This window comes from Alternaria atra (assembly GCF_907166805.1).
Source record: "Alternaria atra isolate CS162 genome assembly, contig: 28, whole genome shotgun sequence".
In the NCBI taxonomy this organism is placed as follows: Eukaryota; Fungi; Ascomycota; class Dothideomycetes; order Pleosporales; family Pleosporaceae; genus Alternaria; species Alternaria atra.
In genome coordinates this window covers 2,212,965-2,233,825 of record NW_025091326.1, presented here as the reverse complement: position 1 = coordinate 2,233,825, position 20,861 = coordinate 2,212,965, and the positions used below count along the sequence as shown (strand labels likewise).

The following is a 20,861-nucleotide window of genomic DNA, read 5'->3' as shown; positions in this document are numbered from 1 at the left end:
CTCTCAACACTACACCGAAAGATCTTTAGTGCTTCGTCGTCAGCTGGGTCTTTGTCTATCGTAGCAGTAGCGGGTTTAAAGACCTGCAGGAAACGTCGAGAGATCCGTGCATCTGAACTATTAGCTGGCATATCCTGATGTCTTCTTGAAAGAGCATCGGCTCTGACATTGTCAGCTCTAGGCCGGTAGGCGATCTCCATGTTTGGGAACTTTCTGAGAAACTGGGCCCATCTTATTTGGCGTTCGCTGAGCTGCCGAGGCTTCCTAAAGTACTCTAGGTTCTTGTGGTCGGTAATTACCGTGAACTTCTTTAAAGACCTTAGCATTCCGTCCCATTCAGCTATGCAGCAGATTACTGCAAGCAATTCTTTATCGTGGATTTCGTAATTGCTCTGAGCGCTAGTTATCTTTTTTGAGTAGTAGGCGACTGGTCGTAGCAGCCCTTGGTCATCGTACTGAGATAGTACTCCAGCAACTACGTAACCAGACGAGTTAGTCTCTAAGATAGTCTCTTGATCCGGGTCCTATTGAGCGAGTACTGGTTCGGTAATAAAGATCTCTTTTAGCTTGTCGAACGCCTGTTGCTCTACTTCTCCCCATCGGAAGGTAACATCTCTAGTTAACCTTGTAAGTGGAGCTGCTATCTCTGAGTAGTTCTTGATAAAACGTCGGTAGAAGTTCGCAAATCCTAGAAAGCTGCGCACTCCCTTTACGTTCACTGGGGGTTCCTATTCCTTAATAGCCTTAACCTTGTTAGGGTCCATTTTTAGTCCTTTGCCAGCTTTAATTACAAACCTAAGGTACTTTGTACATTTAACGTCGAACTCGCATTTCTTGATATCCAAAGGTAAACCAGCTTTGCCCATGGCCTTAAGGACCTTGTTTGTGTTTTGCTGGTGCTCCTTTAGGGTACCGTTGGTGTAGATCAAGACATCATCCAGGTAGGCTGAGCAGAAGTCGTCTATGTACTTACGAAGCGTCTAGTTGATATACCGCTGAAAGGTGCTAGGTGCGTTTGCCATACCAAAAGGGGTGACTAGCTACTCGTACAATCCAAATCGGGTGCGGAAGGCTGTCTTCTATTCGTCTCCCACGTTGATCCTTATCCTGTGAAAAGCAGCTGATACATTAATCTTTGTAAACTATTTTGCTTTAGCGATGTTGTTAAAGGTCTCCTGGATTAGGGGTAACGGGTATCGGTCCTTCTTGGTGATTGCGTTAAGAGCTCTATAGTCTACGCAGAAGCGTAGCCCTCCTCCTGGCTTCTTTGCGAATAACACTGGAGAGGCAGCTGGGGAGCTGCTTGCTCTAATCCATCCCTTGTCGAGGAGAGATATCAATTCCTTGCGTAAGACTAGGAGCTCTCCTCTGCTCATGTTGTACAAGGGGCCCTAGGGTGGCTCCTTCTCCTTGCTATTCTCATCCTTCTCTAGTTCAATCCGATAATCAATCTCCGGTCCGCGCAGAGGAGGCATCTTTGCAGCTGTTTTGGGGTCAAAGATCTAGGCTATGTGCTGGTGTGCTTTAGGAAGATAAGACATAACATTAACCTTCTTCTTTGGGGCTAACGCTTTCTTAATGTCTTGAAGAGAGGCTGCGAATATCTGTACTGTCTTGTCGTTCTTTGAGCGCTGGATGTACGTGTAATAAGCTGTTGCACTAATGCGCTTTAGCTGTAGGTCCTTCGGGATAGGGCGGTCCTCTGTGCTAATAAGGCGGATCCTCTGGTGTGATGAATGGATATAGATAGACTTCTTCGATGGAGCAATAGTAACTTGTCTCTTGTTTATCTACGGGCGTCTAAGTATAAGATCATACCCTGGGTGTGAAGGCGCAACGTATCCCCATATAGTGTCCTTGTAGCCTTAAATGTTGATAGTAAGCCTAGCGACTCTTCTAATAGTCCTAGGCTCTTTGGTAACTCCTTCTAACACGCGGGGGGAGATAGGTAGGCACTGTAAACCAGCACGTTTAACAAGGCGGGGGCTTATAAGAGAGTATGAGAGATTTCCAGTGTTAATTAAGGTTGAAACAAAGGTATGCTGGTCAACTAGTGTCTCGACAGTAATCCTATTGCCGCTTATGTCCTTCTTAAAGGACGCCCACTCTTTTGCCAAATTGTGCTGACTTACATGCAGCTCTTGCCGGTGACTTTGGGCAAGAGCTAGTCTTTTCCCGAGTCGCTGTCTTCTTCTAGGGTATCCGCACTACTTAATTCCTCGTCACTACTTGGTTCCTCCTTCTAGACTTTCCTGCTCTTCCTTTGCTCTGTAGTCTTAGAGCTAGAGGCCTTTAGCACAGCTGTCTTTTTGTTCTTTCCCTTCTTCTTAGATAAACCTTTATCCTCTGCACAAGTAGCAGACACATGTCCTCTACGTTTACAGTTAAAGCAGCGTCCTTCACGGCGTAATCGGTTATACTCAGAGCTGCTGAGTCGGCGGGGCCTCCCGGATCTCCCTGTGTATTCTACACCTTCTATTCTATCCTCTAGTATTGGGGAAGGAGAACGGTGCTTGTTCCCGTGTTCTTTGTTTAGGGATCTGTCTTCCTGACGGCGGTTCTTGGTTCCCTTGGTATGCAAGTCCATCCGATACAGCTGGTCGGCGATCTCGATTGCCCTGCTCTGTAGCTCCTCTAGATTCTTGCTCTTTAGGCCTACAAGCTTGTCCTGGAGCTTGTAAGCGAGGCCTTTTCTGAAGATCATTATCTTCGTATTCTCGTCTAAGCTGCTGTTGGAAAGTAGTAACTGCTCCTGGAAGTCCATTACGTAGCTACGGATGTTCTTGTTCCCTTGCGACATAGACCAAAGCTTGTCACGAGCTCTCTCCTCCTTGTGTGGATCTCCAAACATCTGGTTAAAGAACTCAAGAAGTTGGTTGAAATCCCATTTGCTAGATATTCTCATCTGGCTTATGTATGGCAGGGTCAGAGTAGCAGCTGTTCCCTTAAGTCTCGCGAAGGCGTAATCACATGCTATCTTATCGTTCTCGAAATTATTCTTGTCATTTTCTACCTTAGCTGTCAGCTGCTGGTGGAAGACCTAGTATTGCTTCCTTGTACTATCGAACATGTCCGGGTCAGGCTGTCGGCGGCGCTTTGCGGCGGTATTAACGGTGTTTACGGGTTGTATTACAGCTAGAAGGGTAGCTAGCCATGTCGGCGGCTGATCGTTTGGGTTTACGGTTGTAGTTGTAGCTGTAGTGGCTGGAAGATGTAGGTCTCCTGTCTCTATGGGCGCTGAATCCTCATTGCTCTGGGGAGTAGAGACATTGCTTGAACCAGCCCTCTGCAGCGCAGTTCTCATCGTACTCTAGATATAGAAAGCTTCCTGTACTCTTTCCTGGACTGCAGGCTCATCCATCCCCTGGGCCCTACATAGGTTCTGGAGAGATCCTCGTATCTCCTCATTGCTTACACCGTCTTGGTACAGTTGCGTTATCTGTACTGCCAGCCCTACTGCAGAGGCATCCGCTGCTGCCATTGTGCCAGTGTAGGTAGGTCGATTTCTTAGGCCACGCCTTGAGTAGTGGACTTATCTAACGGTCTTCGGTAGACCTTTCTCGGTTTCTGGTGCTGCCTAATGTCCGCGGCGATGGCAGGCTTATCTAACGATCCTCGGTGGACCGTTCTATATTTCCGGGTGCTTGTACGTGTACCAAGCTGTGTAGCACTGCAGCCAGTTGCAAGTGCTCTTCGTTAACCCTCGGTGGGTTCGAAACGGCTTAACTGAGATCGGTTCTTTGATCACTCAGTATCTTCAATATATCGCTCTAAAAGGCGTCCGTCTAGATGTAGCTCTAGGGGGCTTCGGTCGTCACTGCTATGGAGGTTACTCCAAAGAGGCTAGTTCGACGTAGCGGATGCTACAGAAGGATCGAATTCAATTGTAAGGGTGCGATGGGTTGACCATAAGTGCAAGGTATAACAGTAATGAATTCGATAGAGAAGCTACACTACGCTTGCGCTGAGTCTATGTATCACGTAGTGCTAGGTTCGAGAAACTTCTAAGGGTCCGTGGAGCGCCGATGAAGCCCCGACAACGCTCCGAGGGTTGCAGCCTATCCCAACCAGCTATAACGAAGGCCACAGGCCAAGTACTACTAACCAAGGCTTCAGCCTCTTACACGTAATACGCTATGATGCGCCACATGTGATGACTGCTAGCACTAGGTGCGGGTCGTGCTATAGTGAACAAGTGCTGAGCATGTAGTCTGACTAGGTAAGCGTTATTACCCTCGTGCTGCCTGTTATTGCACGATTAGAGCGCTACAGGTCAAGCATTAAAGGAATCGACGAACTGCATCTGCACCTCGCTCGTACTTAGCTGTGCCTAGGGTATTATATGCCCACTGTGTTAGTCTGAAGAAGGCTTAACACAGCTAAACTTACGTAATAAAACGAAGGAGACTAAATCATACTTGAATAGGAACGTGGTTCTTTACATCGTGAGCACTATGGCGGAATTACAGGAGACTAAAGTCTTCGTCTGTTGATTGGTTGGTTGGTTGGTTTATTCCTACTCGGTTTTAGCTGCGAAGTCCGCAGCTATGCCCGGATGCAAAGGGTTAGCGGACAGCCGACGCGTTGCTGAATACATCAGCACCGCCCCACTTCACTATACCGATAGTATAGCTAGCTTTTCCCTCGCCTATACGTGGTCTAGCTTCTATCTACGACTATGTGCATTTGGTCTCTAGAAGTAACGTGTTTGCCTGTCTGTATGTTTCCTCAAATTGTCTTCCTGTGTGTATGCCGTACTTAAAGCCTTATGTATGTAACGTTGTTTTAAGGCTCGTCGAGGCACGTTTGCCTTATGCTTTGCGACCGCTATACCTTTAGCCTGCCCCTAGCATTTAGCTGTCGTGTGCTAGCTTGCCCCCGTGCCCCCTAGGGCTTAAGATATGTTACCCGCTCTCTGATGTTCTTTAAGTGTTATAATGCCGTCTACTAGGTTCCTATGCGGCTGTAGTATGTGGTGTGACCTACCGCCGAGCGCAGCGGCAGCAGCATTTTGTCGTAACGCAGCTTCACGAGATAAATGCTCCGCTCGTGCGCGCTATCGACTTAACTAAGCATAAGGGCCTCTGCGCGAATCCCTTACACCTTGTCGGGTGTGTTAAAGGGGCACTACTCCTTCGACACAGTGGAGACGGCTGTAGACGAGGCTGTCTGAAGATCTGTATGTATTTTAGGCACTGATGGTAGCACGCTAGATGTTTGTGAGTTGGTTCGCGCGAGAGGTAGTGTTGTTTAGCCTAAGGGCTCGTTAATGCGGGACGTTGCAGGCATTGTTGGATGGTGATGGGCTGGCTAGAAAGCCCATCAGTGACTGTTGTGTGTGTGTGTGTGTGTGTGTGTGTGTTGTGACTGTTGTACTTAAGACGTATCTGGGCTCTGCTGCTACGTCTTGTAAGGACATAGCCTCTCCTCAGCTACTACTTACTACGAGGTTTAGAGCTAAGGAGTAAAAGGCTACGTCTTACTACGAAGACGCAAACTACTAGACCTTCGAAGGCCTAAACTACTAGACCTTCTACGGTCTAGTACGCCTTCGCTTCGCTTCTCTCTCTAGGCTATATAAGTACGCGTACGCTCTGCCTCTTCTAGGCTCTGCGTCTGCTATTTTCTCTACTCCGAATACAAGCTTCTACTTAACTAGTTCGCTCTTCTGCGCGTAAAGTCTGCCTTACACCTAGTATGTTAGATAATATTAGACGCTACGTAAGGAACTGTAATACTTGCAGAAGGACGAAGCTATAGAGAGAGGGTACTTAGGGATTCCTAAAACTATTGCTACTACCTAATAGGATATAGAAAGAAATCTTAATAGACTTTATTAAAGGACTACTAGAGAGCAAAGGCATAACCTGCCTTCTAGTTGTTACTAACCAACTAAGCAAAGGGTCTATCTTTATCCTATTACTAGATATTAGAACGGAAACAGTAGTCTAAGCGTTTATTAGACAAGTAGTAGCTTACTACTAGTTGCTTAACGCAATTACGTCTAATAGAGGTAGCTAGTTTGTTAGCGTCCTGTAGGAACGTCTTTATAAGATCCTTAAGATTAACTAACAGCTTTCTACTACCTTCTACCTACAGACTAATAGAGCAACAGAACGAATAAACAGCGTGTAGGAAGCATACATCTAAGCGTTTATTAGCTAGTTACAAGAGAATTAGGTAAAGTACTGCCTTATAGCTTAGATCGCTATTAATAGGAGGGATGCAACATTAACAGGAGTCGCCCTGTTCTTCCTCTAATATAGGTACAACGTAGATTCTCTCTAGCTAGACACCCTGCTAGGAGCTAAAAAGAAAAGGTACACCGCTAAAGAACGTTTAGACCGTAACAAGGCTAAGGCTATCGTAGCTAAATTCTAAGACGTGTTCGAGCTAGCACAAGCGAGCATGGCTGCAGCGCAAGCTAAACAAGAAAAGCAGACTAATAGGCACTGGAAGGAAGCAAGGAATTATAAGGTTAGCGATAAGGTTTAGCTAAAACTCGACAAGCAATACTAAACGGGCTGTCTGTTACGAAAATTAGACTAGAAAAGCGCTAAATACATAGTAATTAAAGTAATTAATAGCTATTTAGTTAAGCTAGACACCCTAAAAGGTTATTACCCTGTTTTCTATGTTAACAGATTACGCCTAGCAAACACCAACCTACTGCCTAGCTAGGTTCAGGACAACTACTAGCTACTACCGCTATAGATTAATAGTAAAGACGAGTAGGTAGTAGAGGAGATCTTAGAAGAACAACTGCGACGCCGTAGACGTAGATAGAAACTGTACTTCGACGTTAAGTAGAAAGGATACTACTAGACGACCCTTAAACTAGTAGAAATCCTAGAGAATACAGAAGCCTTAGATTAATAGGAAGAATATACAAGAGAATACTAAGACGAAGAAGGACGCCTACTAGAAGGTTTTTAACAAGATACCCTCTAAAAGACGTAGAGGAGGGGGGTAATATAATAGGCTAGAGCCTAGTTAGTAAATCCTTAATAATATCTTAGTTACGTGCGCAAGGCGTACTGTCTACAGATTCTAGGTGCCCCCCTAAGCACCCGGATTCTGTGTAAGCGAGCCTAGCAGAAGGTTATCCTAAGCCGCCGCCCCCTAAACGACCTTTAGAACCCTAGCTACCTGTAGTTCTCTTCTCTATTAAATACAACTCTAGTATACCTATGTAATAGCTCTCTAAGCGTAGCCCCTTACACATATAGGCTGCTTATTATTAACAGCTATAAGAGCTACTACTTAGTAGATTTCTAGGACTACTACAAGGAGAACAATATTATCGCTCTCTGCATGCTATCTAACTTATCGCACCTCCTGCAGCCTCTTAACATTGTCCCCTACTTACTATTAAAGCGTTACTATAGTAATAGGATCTTGCTCTTAGTACGCAGCTGCATCTACTATATTAACAAGGAAACCTTCCTACTAGCCTTTAAAGAAGCTTATAAATAGACATTTACACTAGAGAACGTTTGCGCAGGCTTTTAAGGTGCTAGACTAGTCCTATATAACCTAGAGGCTGTGTTATTAAAGCTAGATGTGCAGCTGCGTACGCCGACGCCGCCTACACTAGGCACAGTCGCCTAGGAGGCGTAAATACTACGTAACGCCTACGAGATAGAGGCGTAATCTACGCTAATTCGAGATTGTATACAACACTACTAAGGGTTACTAGCAAGCTTATTAGACGAGCAGGTTAAGCAGCTAGGTAAAGGCGCTTAGCAGATAGCTTATAATATAACGTGCCTACTGCTAAATAGCGCACACTACTAAAATAGCGCACTGTGCTAAGACTACACTACTTTCTACTATCTCTATAATGCTATAACAACCTAATCATAAATCACGTCTCTAGACAGATAGAATTATCCTTGCTATCTAGGCTATAAGATCTAACGCGTTATTAAGCCTGCGACGTGCTGCTGCTATGTACAACGTGCCTGAAACTACCCTTTAAAGGCAACGCGCTAAACTAGCTTCTAGTTACAATACTTACTATGTAAGGGGTAGTTATAGGCAATAGTATTTGCTTTACACTACAAGAGAATAGTAGGGGAAAGCTCTGTATTACTACACTAGGTGGGGAGGTCGTGAGAATAATTCTTGCCCCTCTGCTAACGCGCGGGGCGCAGCTTATGAGCAGGTTTAGAGGCTAAGGCGATTACGAGAAAAGCAAACATGTTGAGACCATAATCGTCCCCCTCGTTTAGCCTCTGTTATCCTGTGTTACATACTACAATGCATTAAAGCTGTAGAGGCATAAAGAGGAGGCGATTATACAGTCTATTAGGAAGCTTAACGCGCGAGGATTTGCCCCTACGCTTAGCTACGTACGAGAGATAGCTAATTAACTACTAGCTGTACGTAGTAGTAGCTAGGTTAGAGAAAACTAGGCCTACAGGCTTGTACGCCGGAGACCTAAGATTAAATCTTAGGTAATAAGACAGCGGGATTACTAGAGAGTCCTGTGCAGCAACCTAGCTATTATTAGGCCCTAGTTTAATCTTGTACGCAACGTTAAGGCTAAGTATAGGATCTTAGACGAAGACGTCTATAATTTTAATAAGACTAGCTTCTAGATAGGCATTAGAGGGTCTGTTAAAGTAGTAACAGCCTCTAAGAGACGCCTTAAGCTACTTAGAGTTTAACCTAGCGATCGTGAGTAGGTAACGTTAATCGCTGGCATTAACGCGATGGGGTAGTTAATTCTACTATTCCTTATCCTTAAAGCAAAGCACTACGACTAGGCCTAGTATTACAATAACTTAAAAGATTAGAGGATAGGTGTTAGTAACAACGGTTGGACAACGAACGAGCTTGGTCTAGCCTGGTGTAATGGGCTAGAGCCTAGTTAGTAAGTCCTCGATGATATCTCGGTTACGTGCGCGAGGCGCACTGTCCACAGATTCCGGGTGCCCCCCCTGAGCACCCGGATTCTGTGCAAGCGAGCCCGGCGGAAGGTTATCCCGAGCCGCCGCCCCCTGAACGACCTTCAGAACCCTAGCTACCTGCAGTTCTCTTCTCTATCGAATACAACTCTAGTATACCTGTGCGATAGCTCCCTAAGCGTAGCCCCTTACACCTGGTTACAGCACTTTATCTAGCATACAGAAGCCCGAACAGTAGGTAGTCACCGCCTGCTTATCCTTGATGGCCACGAGAGCTACAAGTCACTCGCTTTCTAAGATCTGTGTAAGCAAAGCAATATTATCACTCTCTGCATGCCTCTACACTTATCGCACATCCTACAGCTACTTAATGTAGGTTGTTTTGCCCCGCTAAAGCAGGCGTATAAGAAGGAACTTAGGGGCTTAGCAGACAGCTACATCTACTACATTAACAAGAAAGCCTTCCTAGCTGCCTTTAAGCTAATATTTAACAAGGCGTTCTTAAAGAACAATATCTTATCAAGCTTTTGAGCAACTAGCTTAGTCCCACATAACCCAGATGTAGTGTTATCTAGGCTTAAAGTACAGCCTTGTACGCTAACACTACCTGCACTAGGGCCTACCCCTTAGCAACCTAAAACACTAAGTAACGCCTAGGAGATAGAGGCTTAAATAACGCTAATTGTTAAGAGGATAACAGACTATAAGGAATTATTACCTAATTCTATTATTAAGATAGTGCTGTAGGTTAAAAAGGGATTAACTTTAAAGGTGCACTTACACACGTTGCTTAAGGCTAGAATAGCTAACCTTAAGGAGGCAAACTAGGCAGTATCTAAACGTAAAAAGCGTAAGAAAAAGCGAATCTAGAAGGGAGGGACCCTATCGTAGGTAGAGGCAGAGGATATATTTAAGTAAAGGGATGTTAAGATCTAGTTAGAGGTGGAGAGGCGTTAGGAGAGGGTGCGCGCAGGTAGTAGTGCAGGAGGTATTTAACGCTGCAAGAACTGCGGCGAGGCAGGACATAACAAGCGCACATGCAAGAAAGATGTAGTAGAAGTAGAGGATTAATTCTAGCTATCGTACGCCTTTATTGTATGTTGTAGTAGAGTGTTATTAATGTGCAAAGGTAGTTTTATGTAGAGGTGCGCCATTTTAGTAGTGTGCGCTATTTAGCGGTAGGCACGTTAGTGTTAATGCAAGAGGAAGTAAGAAGCCTTTAAGAAGCTGTTAACACGCTTACAAAGCGTAAGACTCGCAAAAGGCGGTACGTACGCACAGAGGAGACTTTAATAGTTAGTAAGGTATCTAACTTAATTACTAAAATAGATAGTAGTAGGCGTAAGGATAGTAAGACGCCTACAAAGAGGGTGCGCGCAGAGAGGCGCTGCAGCCGTTGCAGCGAGGTTAGGCATAACTTCTATACCTGTAGGGTAGAAATTGGGGATTTAGATAATAGCGACGCTGCTAAATAATACTGTAGTATTACGTACAATATAGTAATCTGTTATAGTGTTGTACTGCGTTGCTACGCGTGCGCTGCACTAGTGTTAGGGTGGCCACTCGCTTGGGGTAGCCGCTCGCTTATAAACCACGTTATCCCTATAGCACTTACCTAATCTATAAAGATCTATAACTCTACTAACCTAATATTACTAAGATAGACAAGTAAGGAAGTTCTTTAGCGTAGCCTCTTGCGGTACTTAGGCGTAGCCCCTTACAATAGGGATATAAGTAGGTTAAAAGCATAAGACTACTCGCACAGACCTCTTTGCCCTTAAGGGCAGCTTTCGTTTCTTGCCCCTAGGGGCAACCTAACCCTACACCATCAGTACGGTTTAGGCATATAGTATCTTGTGATCCGCACGGTGTGGACACACGCGGAGCACCGGTAGGGCCACCTGTGCGACGGTGGTGTGCTTCTAAGATTACCTTGCATACGACCATAACATGCTCTTGATTGCTGTGGTATGTACAATGGTCTACAAATTCGGCCTTGTTGATTTGCCAGCTTCTACGGACCTCTTGTTTCCCGTTCTCAGATTGAGCCGGTTTGCTCGTACTTCCTCCAGATCATGCCCTCGGGAAGGGTCTTCCATTGCAAGCTATCATCCAGCAACCCCTCCATCTTCTTCCACTCAGCTTTGATCGTCTTGATTCGTTCAGGATCTCTCGGTACGATCTTTGCCGGGAAGGCTTTCGGCAGAACGAACAGTCCTTCTGTCAGACCGTCTGCGTCAGGCAAGATTTCCTTACCATCAGCATCGACAGCTTTTCGAAAGTTGAAGGCCCAGAGCAATCGAGACATGCCAAGGAATAGTGACCGCTCGCCGATGTGCATGCCTTGACACAGACACCGACCAGCGCCGAAGACGAAATGATCGCGTTTTGAGGCGTCAGGGTTGTTCGCAGCTTCAGCGGCTGTCTGGTGGTCATTAATGTACCGAGCAGGGTCGAAGCGACGCGGATCACAGTTGCCTGTGACCATGTGCCGAAGTGAATCTGGAACATCACACCTGACGCGCATCTATCGCGACTGGCACGTGTACTGCAGCATCGCAAGCTATCAATCACACGATACTCTCAAACAATTGATCTTTTTGAACTGCATCAGCCCTACCAGATGCTGATCTATCGCAAGTGTCAATACTGCGTTCGTCCATCAGTCAGTGCGCTCACCACGCGCCTTCGCGCCCAGCATAAGTTGCACCCAGACGTACATCCGCGCGATGGTACAGTAGACTACTTCTAGACATGGCGGGTCCCGAACCTTAGATTCGGCACAGAATGTCATTCCGCAAATCATTATCAAACAGTTGCAATGCTCAATTTTAAGTTTAACACTCTTCTCCTATACTTACAAACTAGAATAAGATTATATATCTTACCTACTTCTCTACTATCTACTATACCAGTGACAACTTATCCCGTAGGGAATACGTCTTCATATCCTCTAATACCCGTACACTATCTCTCCTGCCTGTTGTCCCGCTAACACTCTTAATGTGTCTGTTAGGTTGTCTCGTCCATCCGATCTGCAGCTTTCTTACATAGCATTTTAGTTCCATCGCCTAGAATTGTATCGTTTGTGGCAAAGTACCGTAGCCTGTTCTGCCAGAACTGCTATCTTTCGACTGTGATCTTGTCCTCGCCGTCGTGTGTCTTCCACAGCAGACCGGCTGGAGCTGGAGCGTCTATCAGCCTGTCGTGAAGATCGTGACCTATAAGCGACAGCCACTGTGTAGCAGCTAGAAGCTCGATACTAGGCTGTGATGACCTGAAAGCAGCCCAGTCTTGGTCAGGTATAGTACCAGAGCCATCGGGATGTTGCGTCGCTTCATCGAGGGTGGCTTCGTGTTCTAGGGCACCAATAATAGGGTAGGAGTCAATGCTACGAAAGTCCATAGTCTTGAGTGGTAGCGAACCTCGAATGTAGTGATAGCTAAGAAGCGCGGCGAAGGTGTGGATGTTGCGGTAGCGGTCTCTGACAGCGAGGACGACATCACCACTGACAATGCCGACTGTCATCGACTCATCCGTCCTCAACCTCGCATCCATGCGAGCTTCGGATGTCATGAAGAGTAAACTATAAACCTTAGGACCTGGGGCGAATGTTGTCAGCGTTCAGGATTCTCAGCACAAGGGTCATTTCTGTTCTCACCTTGAAGATGACCCATGAGCTCATGACCAAAGCCAGGCAAGGCCGTAAAGCAGCTGGAGCCCTGCACCGGCTCATCCCCCTCATTCGGATATACAGGCAATGCGTATGGCAACTTCGCGAGCTCTACAACCAAGTCGGCTAATATGCCCAGTTCTGCTTCTGGCCATGTCTCGCCACGGTGGCAAATGGCGCCCCAGAGCAGGCTCGCGTCATCGTTCGTAGACGAGCATTCGGTTGAAACCAGTGAGCCAAGGATATCAGCTGCTGCTCTAGGGCTGGTTCGATGAGTGAGCAGGTCTTGGAAAGTGCATAGCATGCGTCCCTCTGGGGAATATGGGTCTGTGTCGCGGATAGCGTCCTCATCGCGGCAGGAAAGGCTTGGAAATGAGGGGTCAACGGAAGCTCGGTTGAGACTTGGTCGAGTGGAGCTGAGAATGGCAGATAACTGTTCGGGATTCCATCTGGCGGGAGTGATGGGATATCTGAGCGTCAAAATGCCGTCTTCTTAACTGATGATATGCGGTCGAAGTGCCGATGCTTACGCTTATGCTTATGCATGTGTGTGCACGTGGAAGGGTAGGGCGGGGTGCAGGAAGGGTGGAAGAGCCGCACGATCCATACCGCCACGCCGTCACAGCCGTCAGATACCTGTCGCCTAGGCTCGCTCCCGTTGAAACCTCACACTCAAGCGACTACTTCCATCGAAATGATCTGCACGGCCGAAAATATTCCTGCAAACTCCGTGAATTAGGCGGACCACAAGGCCCGCTGACGTGCCGCACCGCAGACGTACAACTTACCTGACAGCGATCGTTCGCGGTAACCGTTCTATGCAGTATTGCCGTCTTCCGTCTTGGAGACGGCCGATGAATGCAGTAAGAAGCGCAAAAGCTCCTAGTAAGTGGAAAGGACCATTCACGGCGTACGTTGGCTTCCAGCTAAGATGGAACAGACAGGAATCAGTAGCGCACTTGCTACAGCTAACCTCGAGTGGCTGTATCCATGCATCGAAACACCAGCTATAATATGAGCCTATATCATACTACTAACCTATTATAGACGCTATCAGCGCACTAAGTCAACGGCAAGGCTTACTGCATTAGTAATTTACAAGGGCCAATCACTAGTAGTAGTGGTGTCCCATCTTGATTAGAAACCATTGTCGCCAATATTGCTTGTTCCACCGGGCGCCCTGCACTACTACCTGTGCTGCGAGGATCGTAGTGGAGTTCTCAATGGTTGCAGTGAGTTTCTGGGCATCGATGAGAGACTGGCTGTTTATTCATAGGCAACGATTGAACCCCCGAGACCTTATAATGTCCACATTTCGCAATGCAGCCTGTTTGCAAAAAGGAAATGGCAACACGAAAACCGATCTCGAAACGCAGAAGAATACAGAATCAAGTGGCACAGCGCAAGTTCCGTTGGTTTCCCCAATGTTGATTCGAGACAAAGCCTCAGCGGAATCTGAGTAAGAACAAGGCATAGCGGTGATAAAAGCCCACCATTACCACTCGATGGCTCTGGCAACCCTGTTTCACCGGATCTGCAACCAAGCACAATCTCAGTCCCGGCTACACATGCTACAAACCACGCAGAAAGACCTCCAGATGATCTCCTTAGCGGGAGTGCGATCGACATGCTACAGACAACCCCCAACTAGAATTCTGATGAGTATCTGTCGAGCTTAGGACATACTTTTGATCTAAGCGTGGTCAACGTAAGTAGAGTTCCGAACACAGTTCACCTAGGCCAGAATTAGCCAGGAGCTGACATACAAAGCCAAGTGACGGCCTGCTCAGCTCTCTCTTTTGCCTGCGGGAACAACCCACCACCCACCGTTCTCCATCTGCCGTCATGGATGCCCGCCAACCTTACCCTGGGGCACAAAATGCTCGAAGCCGTCGAAATCTACGCTATGCTCGATGCCTGTGCACAAGAATGTACCCACGAATCCTGCAAGCGTACACGCAGAAGGGCGGTTAGGAAGTCTGGGCGCAGACTGAGCTGGCCATGGGCATCACCGCCAACTACCCCGCCGTGACCGTAACACCCGAGGAACGCGTCTATAAAGGCATGCGTGAACGAGCGGACTTGGTACTACATGCAACGGGAGAAGTCACGCAAATCATCGAGCGTAAGACATTGTCGGAATACCAATTCTTGAGTTACGGCAAGTACGCTTTCGTGGCGGGTCTTATCATGGATATCGACAAAGTGCGGAAAATGTCTTGAAAGACGAACTAGCGCCTGCTTCTCTGCATGCTGTAGGTCTGTGTTGCATTGACGATGCGAACATCTACGCATTGACAAGGATTTCAAAGGGCCCATATCAGCCGGCGACGTCAGCCAAGCACGTGGCGGGTGTCAACACAGTCAAAGAGCCGTATCTTTAAAGGTGGAGTCTTGTTGTAGAAGTTATAGAGGCGAAAGTCGTTGATCGCCAATAGATATTGGATCCAAGCTCTTGATTTGCTATAAGCGTCCACATTCGGTGTTTTCGAGCCTACAATTTGATGAATGTTATTGTGCACAGCTATCAGATCGGATAGTGTTAGGGTCACGTGAGTGGAGTTGGGATGTACAGGTGTCCAGGGTAAAGTTGATGTACGCTCTTGCAGAACGGGCCTCAAACATAGCAGTGACAAAGACGAGTGGGCGCGCACGACCAGGCCTCACATCAGAAACACCCTCCTCGCGACCTTCACAATCGGACTCATAAGTCTCTTCATTATACTCGTCTTCGCGTCACCCTGCAGGAACCACTCGTACACCAATGCCCATGCTTCGTTGCCACCGCTATCAAGGACGTCTCCATGGCAAGGAATAATACGCTCGACATTCCATTCCGCGACCTTCTTCGCATCGCGTCGCATCAAGGTGTAATCAACAGTGGCAATGTGGTAGACCAGTCGCTTTGCCCATACCGATCGCGGGTGTGCGCGCTTTGCAAATTCACTCGACAAGGGGCCTTGATCTGATGAGCTGGGATGGTATTGCTGGTACGCAGTCAGTCTTCTGCGTCACTTTGAGGGGCTACGATATCCATGCAACATGATGGACGCGCGCGTAGACACACCTCTGTACAGGGTAGGTAATAACACCGTTTCAATGTCCTGTGCAAAGTCGAACTGGTCTTCCGGACTTGTCCGCCAGTCTTTGTAGATATAATCCCACCTCACATCCTTTCTCTTATGATTCAGACCTGGGACGCCAATAGTCTTTGCTTGTGGCCATGCGTCCACATAGTCTTTGACATACATATGGTGCCCAAGATCACTGGCCACGAGATGAACGCCCCCGAGCTTATTGAGCTTGTCGCGCACCGCTTGTTCGAGCTCAATGGGGTTGAGGAGAAAGATTCGGTTGTCGTGCAACCGAATGGCTGTTGCTCGATTGCCTACTGCGACGAATTTACGATAGCCGAATGGCGCGAAGCGGTTGAATGGCGTGGAGAAGGTGGTGATCGTTGGGGTGACATCGCGGATCGTCAAGCCATCGGAAGGCATGCTCGAGGATTCTTATAGTTCAAACCGCTTGGGCGTTGCAGTTGGTCTTGTCTTGCTGGTAGCGGCGCTTTTTTGCATATGTACGCGGAGATGTAGACGGGTTAAAATTCCATGATGTCGTCATGACGCTCAGCACTACGGAGGCAACTGCAGCGTGGGGATCTCTTCGCTATCTTCCACAAATCTTCAGAGCATATCTGGGATCAACCCCGCATATCGTCAGATTAAATGGAGTGCGGTAACCCTTGGGCGCGCTCCAGTGCGTCGGCTTTAGTCTAGACTGGCAGTCGCAAGCTCGACGAGGACAATGGCTATCATCGGGCATCTTTCTCGTGCGACCAACATCCCAGACTTGCGCCGTCAATTCGCCATGGCGAACATCGTGCTACAATAGCGACGAGACTGAGTGTTGGGGTAGAAAGTCGTGAACATGATGTGTGGAGCGGGCTGGCGTTCGAGATGCTGGGGGGCTACCCAAGCGGGAGAGGCACTGTTCCCGCCCGCGCCAACGCCAGAATCGCTGCACCTGTCCGCAAGCCCAACAACTTCCGTTAGCATTGCACTAGCACAATGCTCCTACCAGCGCATCGCGTCAGCTATCGGCACCTAGCGCAACCGACATAGAAGACTAAGAGCGCTTGTGTCCGCCAGCAAAGGTAGCGCAGGACTATGAAAAGTTGTTCCGAGAACCCGCTGGCCTTCGTGTCTATTCAACCTTTGACATCGCGAGCATCCTCTTTGTCATGCGTTGAGTTTACATCTTACCCAACGATTCCTCTCATCACATCCGGCGATCAGGCGAAAGAAGCGGGCTTCCATGATTCCGAGAACATCTGCACATGGCACCGCATCCTCCATCATGTATAGTTTCAAAGATCATTCAACGAGGTCTCAGTGAGAAGAACTCATCTGTGTGTACGAGTCTCTGACGATGAAGGAAACTATTGTCGGGAGAACATGATGGCTGCGTATAGTAAATTGTGGAAGTCAAAGTTCAAGACAGCCGTTGACCAACGATTCACTAAGACCACGAAAGCCCAGCCTTACAACTACCGCCCTACGTCAATCTCTCGACTCGAACCTGGACCTGTGCCAATCGATTCTCCACTAAACTATGACAATACCTTCAATTGACAGCCCGCCACCTCAGGATGTGGCGCAAATGCAACAAATGCATGTCTCCCGTTATCCAAATCCAGACGTAGGTAGCTAACACGAAAGCAGGATCGAATGCAACCTCACCAAATCACCCTTCCTCAAGCTTCTCGGCGAGATCCGTAATAGGATATACGCTTCCGCTGTAGGCGGGAACACGTGGCTTATCACGCAGGATGGGAAACTAAGCGACAACATGCCCAGAGCTGATCGAAACGATCACCGAGATCTGCTCCAGTATGCTGTCAAGTCCATCGTGGGACCCGTATCTTGCCCTGGTCACTTGTTACTCTCAATCGTAACGCAGCAACAATTCTTCGCCATTGGCCCGCCAAATGCTCGGCCGAAGTTGGCAGGAACATAACGTCGTCGATCGCGGGGTGGTTTATGAATGAGTGGGAACTGCCCCCAGGTTCAGCAGGGTGGAAAACGCCGATTCTGTTCGGGACAAGGGCACTCGGCTTCCAATACTTTACTGAACTTTGCAGATTACACTAGCAAGGTGTGACTCGCTCGGACTATGCGAATCTCAAGAAGTCGAACGAAGCCTTGGAACGCTAACATATAAAGGGAGATGTTCGAGTGACGTTTGGTCGTTTTCATAATGGCAAGATCAACGCGCACAAGACTCGATAGAGAGTCTGATGATCAAGAAGAACGGACTGAACTGAGACACAGACATGTTCCCGGCGCCGACAGTTGTTGAAAGTCTCATGTCATAGGTCATTATATACATCTCAGATGCCCACGACAACAACCACGATGGTTGCAAAGGTTGACTGGCATGAGAGCCACCACAACGATCCCAGTGAGAGAGAGCTTCGCCCATACGTTCGTCGTCCGTTCAAGGATGAAAGCTATCGCATGAGAGAGAGTTTTGAATCCCGACCCTAACAACTACAACTAGCGCAAAAGTTAGCTAGCATAAGACCTGGAACATTGTCTCTAGTAGGAGAGAGAGAGCTTTGCAGCTAGTTTATAGGTTTATCCTATGTGCTTGTCGTCTGTTTAAGCATAAGAGCTATTGCACAAGAGAGTTTGTCAACTTTTACAGCTGCATACAGTGAATATGAGGTGTTTAGGAAATACACCTGCATTGAGATCATTGTACTAAGTTATACAATCGCGTTGTGTTGCCCTGCCTGAGCATGAACGTTCCCTCTCCATAATACATCTCAAATGCAAGGCAGGCTGGCTCAAGAAGAGTGGCAACGTTATTTGAGAAGGCATTTAGTCCATCAGACTCCAATCTCTTCTCGCGTGCCAATATCGGCGTTTCCTACATAATGCTGTTAAAGCGAACACAGGTTGCAAATCATCACAAACTGCGCACATGCGTACGGGATTAGCTTGATGATACATTTCATTACTATGTTTGGTGCGCTTAGTCTTGCGCCATTATGCGATGGGCGCGTAGAAGCTAAACTGGCCCTTGGGATCATACTTCTTCTTGAGCGCCTTGAGCTTCTCCTGCCTCCAACTCTCATAACCATACCAACTCTCCGGTCCCTCGTTACCATACGCATAGTTGACATAAGTATGTAGCTCCTCCGATCCTGTGCCCTCACGGATGAGGTCACGAAGTTGTGTGCCAAGCACCTTGACAGCATCGTCCTGTGCCTTGCCAGTAGAGTTGTAGATAATGAGTGGCGCGGCAAGAATGCGCTCGTTACGGAAGCCGTATGCGGTAGCATCGTTGCTACGCTCGCGCACAGCGGCACTGGCGTAGTCTTCGAACATGAAGATGGAGTTGTAGTATGGGTTGTCATCACCAGAGATAGCTGAAGCGTAGAGGTCCCAAGCCTTTCGCTGTGCAGTGACGTTGTAAGTAGATATGTAGATGGGAAAGCGGGGGTTATTGAAGCCAAAGTCTTGGCATGGAGGTGAGTCAAGAGCGATACCAGTCCACTTTGCGAGATCCTTATAGGTACCGGCCTGAGGTGTGGCAGCGAGGGGACCGATGTCGTGGAAAGGGGTGGTATATTTGGCATCAACGGCAGTGACACCTTCTTGAACGAGGTAGATAACGATAACCGGCTGTTTCCATGTTAGCGACTCGAGTATCACCGGGGCTTGGCCATCATCTCACCTTCTCAGTATCGAACGTTGCATCGTTCATCCAGTAAGTCCACTCAGCGACGTCCACAGCCTGATTTCCACCTTGGAGGATATTCTTGTTGAGAGCCTCATAGACTTCCTCGACCTTGTCACCACTGAAGACGATGGTTTCGATTGCCCAGTCTGAATGCTCGATGTTGTAGACTTTGGTAGTGGCAGACGTGACAATCCCGAAATTGTGGCCAGCGCCTTGCATACCCCACCACAAGTCTGACTTGCTGTTGATCGTCTTCAACTCTCCATTCGCGAGTACCACGTTCATGGACTCAATCTGATCAGTGATTAGTCCATGGCGACCCTGAAGCCATCCGTGACCGCCGCCGAGAGCCGGACCCAAGTAGCTGACGCATTCGCATGCCCCAGTGACTAAGTATCGTTAGCCGATCGTCTTTTTCATGCACAAAGAGATTTTACCAGTCTGCTTCCCGGCAGTCCAAAGAGCATCGATCATGTTCTTTGAATTGACGCCCCCACCTACAGTCACCGACTTTCCGTCCTTGGCGATGGAGATGAAATTCAATTGAGGCATGTAAATCTCGATACCATAGTCCATCTTGCCCAAGGTTGTAAGGGTTCCATGATGGCCGTTGTAGGCGAGGAAAGGAATGTCATGCTCATTTGCAAACTTGACCTGCCGAATATGTCCTTAGTACCACTTATTGCTTGCTTTCGGACAACCGCATCAGTAGCAGAACTTACGATTTTTTGAACATCCTTCTCAGTTCCTGGGGCGACTACGATGTTCGGCGTCGGAGCTTCTAGGTTGGACCACCGTGTCGTGTATGTAGCAAACTCCTTCGTGCCTGGAAGGTAGATCTTGGCATTGGCGGACAGCTTCGGCGCCAGCGTCTTTACGTCGATGCCTGCTGCAGGGGTTCTAGGGAAGAGATCGAACGGCGAAGTAGGACCCCCTGAGACAATTGACACGGCCGACGTCAGGACCCAACCTGCGACAGCCAATGGAGTAAGGACGCTAGAACGCATGATGTTGGTAGAAGAGCGTCAAGAAGGATGTGCAAGACGAATCAAAGTTACCATCGTGCTGGAGTCTAGCTTGAAGTCACTTCAAATAAGAAAAAAAACTTCCAATTGATGGCCAAAAGCACCATGCTCGAAAAGGAAGACTTCCGGACCAATTTACAACGGTCCCATCTTCGGGGTCCAGATGGCGTGAAGGCGGGACCGATTGCATCGAAGGATGCGAAGGATGCAACCGCGGCTACAATTAGTGCGAACATGATCCTACGATGATTTTCACGATTCGCCTCGACTCGTGTGCCTGCAGGTCGTCGAATGGACTGGGTGGGGCATGTTATCGTGATTCATTTGAATTATGTCTCCATGGAGCCCCGGCATCACCGCCATTGGCTCGGTGCTCGGACAAAATCCCGCGAGCCGCACCGTCAACCGTCTGGTAGCCGCTACCGATACGCTAGTGCCTGTGTGGCGTTCATACCCTCCCGTTTCTTTCATTGCTTGGACAGGTTTAAATCCTGCGCGGTTCAC

The 20,861-nt window shown here is 47.9% G+C and overlaps 4 protein-coding genes across 4 annotated transcripts; all 4 read right to left on the bottom strand.

The window, feature by feature from the left end:
- Positions 1-10,950: 10,950 nt before the first annotated feature.
- On the bottom strand, positions 10,951-11,400 carry ALTATR162_LOCUS7813 (uncharacterized protein; the record flags this gene model as incomplete). Its single annotated transcript, XM_043315442.1, has 1 exon — positions 10,951-11,400. The coding sequence occupies one exon, from the start codon at positions 11,398-11,400 to the stop codon at positions 10,951-10,953; it is 450 nt and encodes a 149-aa protein (XP_043171377.1).
- A 635-nt stretch (positions 11,401-12,035) lies between these two features.
- ALTATR162_LOCUS7812 (uncharacterized protein) lies at positions 12,036-12,889 on the bottom strand (the record flags this gene model as incomplete). The annotated part of the gene is made up of 2 exons (XM_043315441.1): positions 12,036-12,514; positions 12,574-12,889. The coding sequence occupies 2 exons, from the start codon at positions 12,887-12,889 to the stop codon at positions 12,036-12,038; spliced, it is 795 nt and encodes a 264-aa protein (XP_043171376.1).
- Positions 12,890-15,248: 2,359 nt separating this feature from the next.
- ALTATR162_LOCUS7811 (uncharacterized protein) lies at positions 15,249-16,082 on the bottom strand (the record flags this gene model as incomplete). Its single annotated transcript, XM_043315440.1, has 2 exons — positions 15,249-15,572; positions 15,678-16,082. 2 exons carry the CDS (start codon positions 16,080-16,082, stop codon positions 15,249-15,251), a joined length of 729 nt encoding a protein of 242 aa, XP_043171375.1.
- Positions 16,083-18,635: 2,553 nt separating this feature from the next.
- ALTATR162_LOCUS7810 (uncharacterized protein) lies at positions 18,636-20,339 on the bottom strand (the record flags this gene model as incomplete). The annotated part of the gene is made up of 4 exons (XM_043315439.1): positions 18,636-19,274; positions 19,327-19,721; positions 19,770-19,986; positions 20,055-20,339. 4 exons carry the CDS (start codon positions 20,337-20,339, stop codon positions 18,636-18,638), a joined length of 1,536 nt encoding a protein of 511 aa, XP_043171374.1.
- Positions 20,340-20,861: the final 522 nt, after the last annotated feature.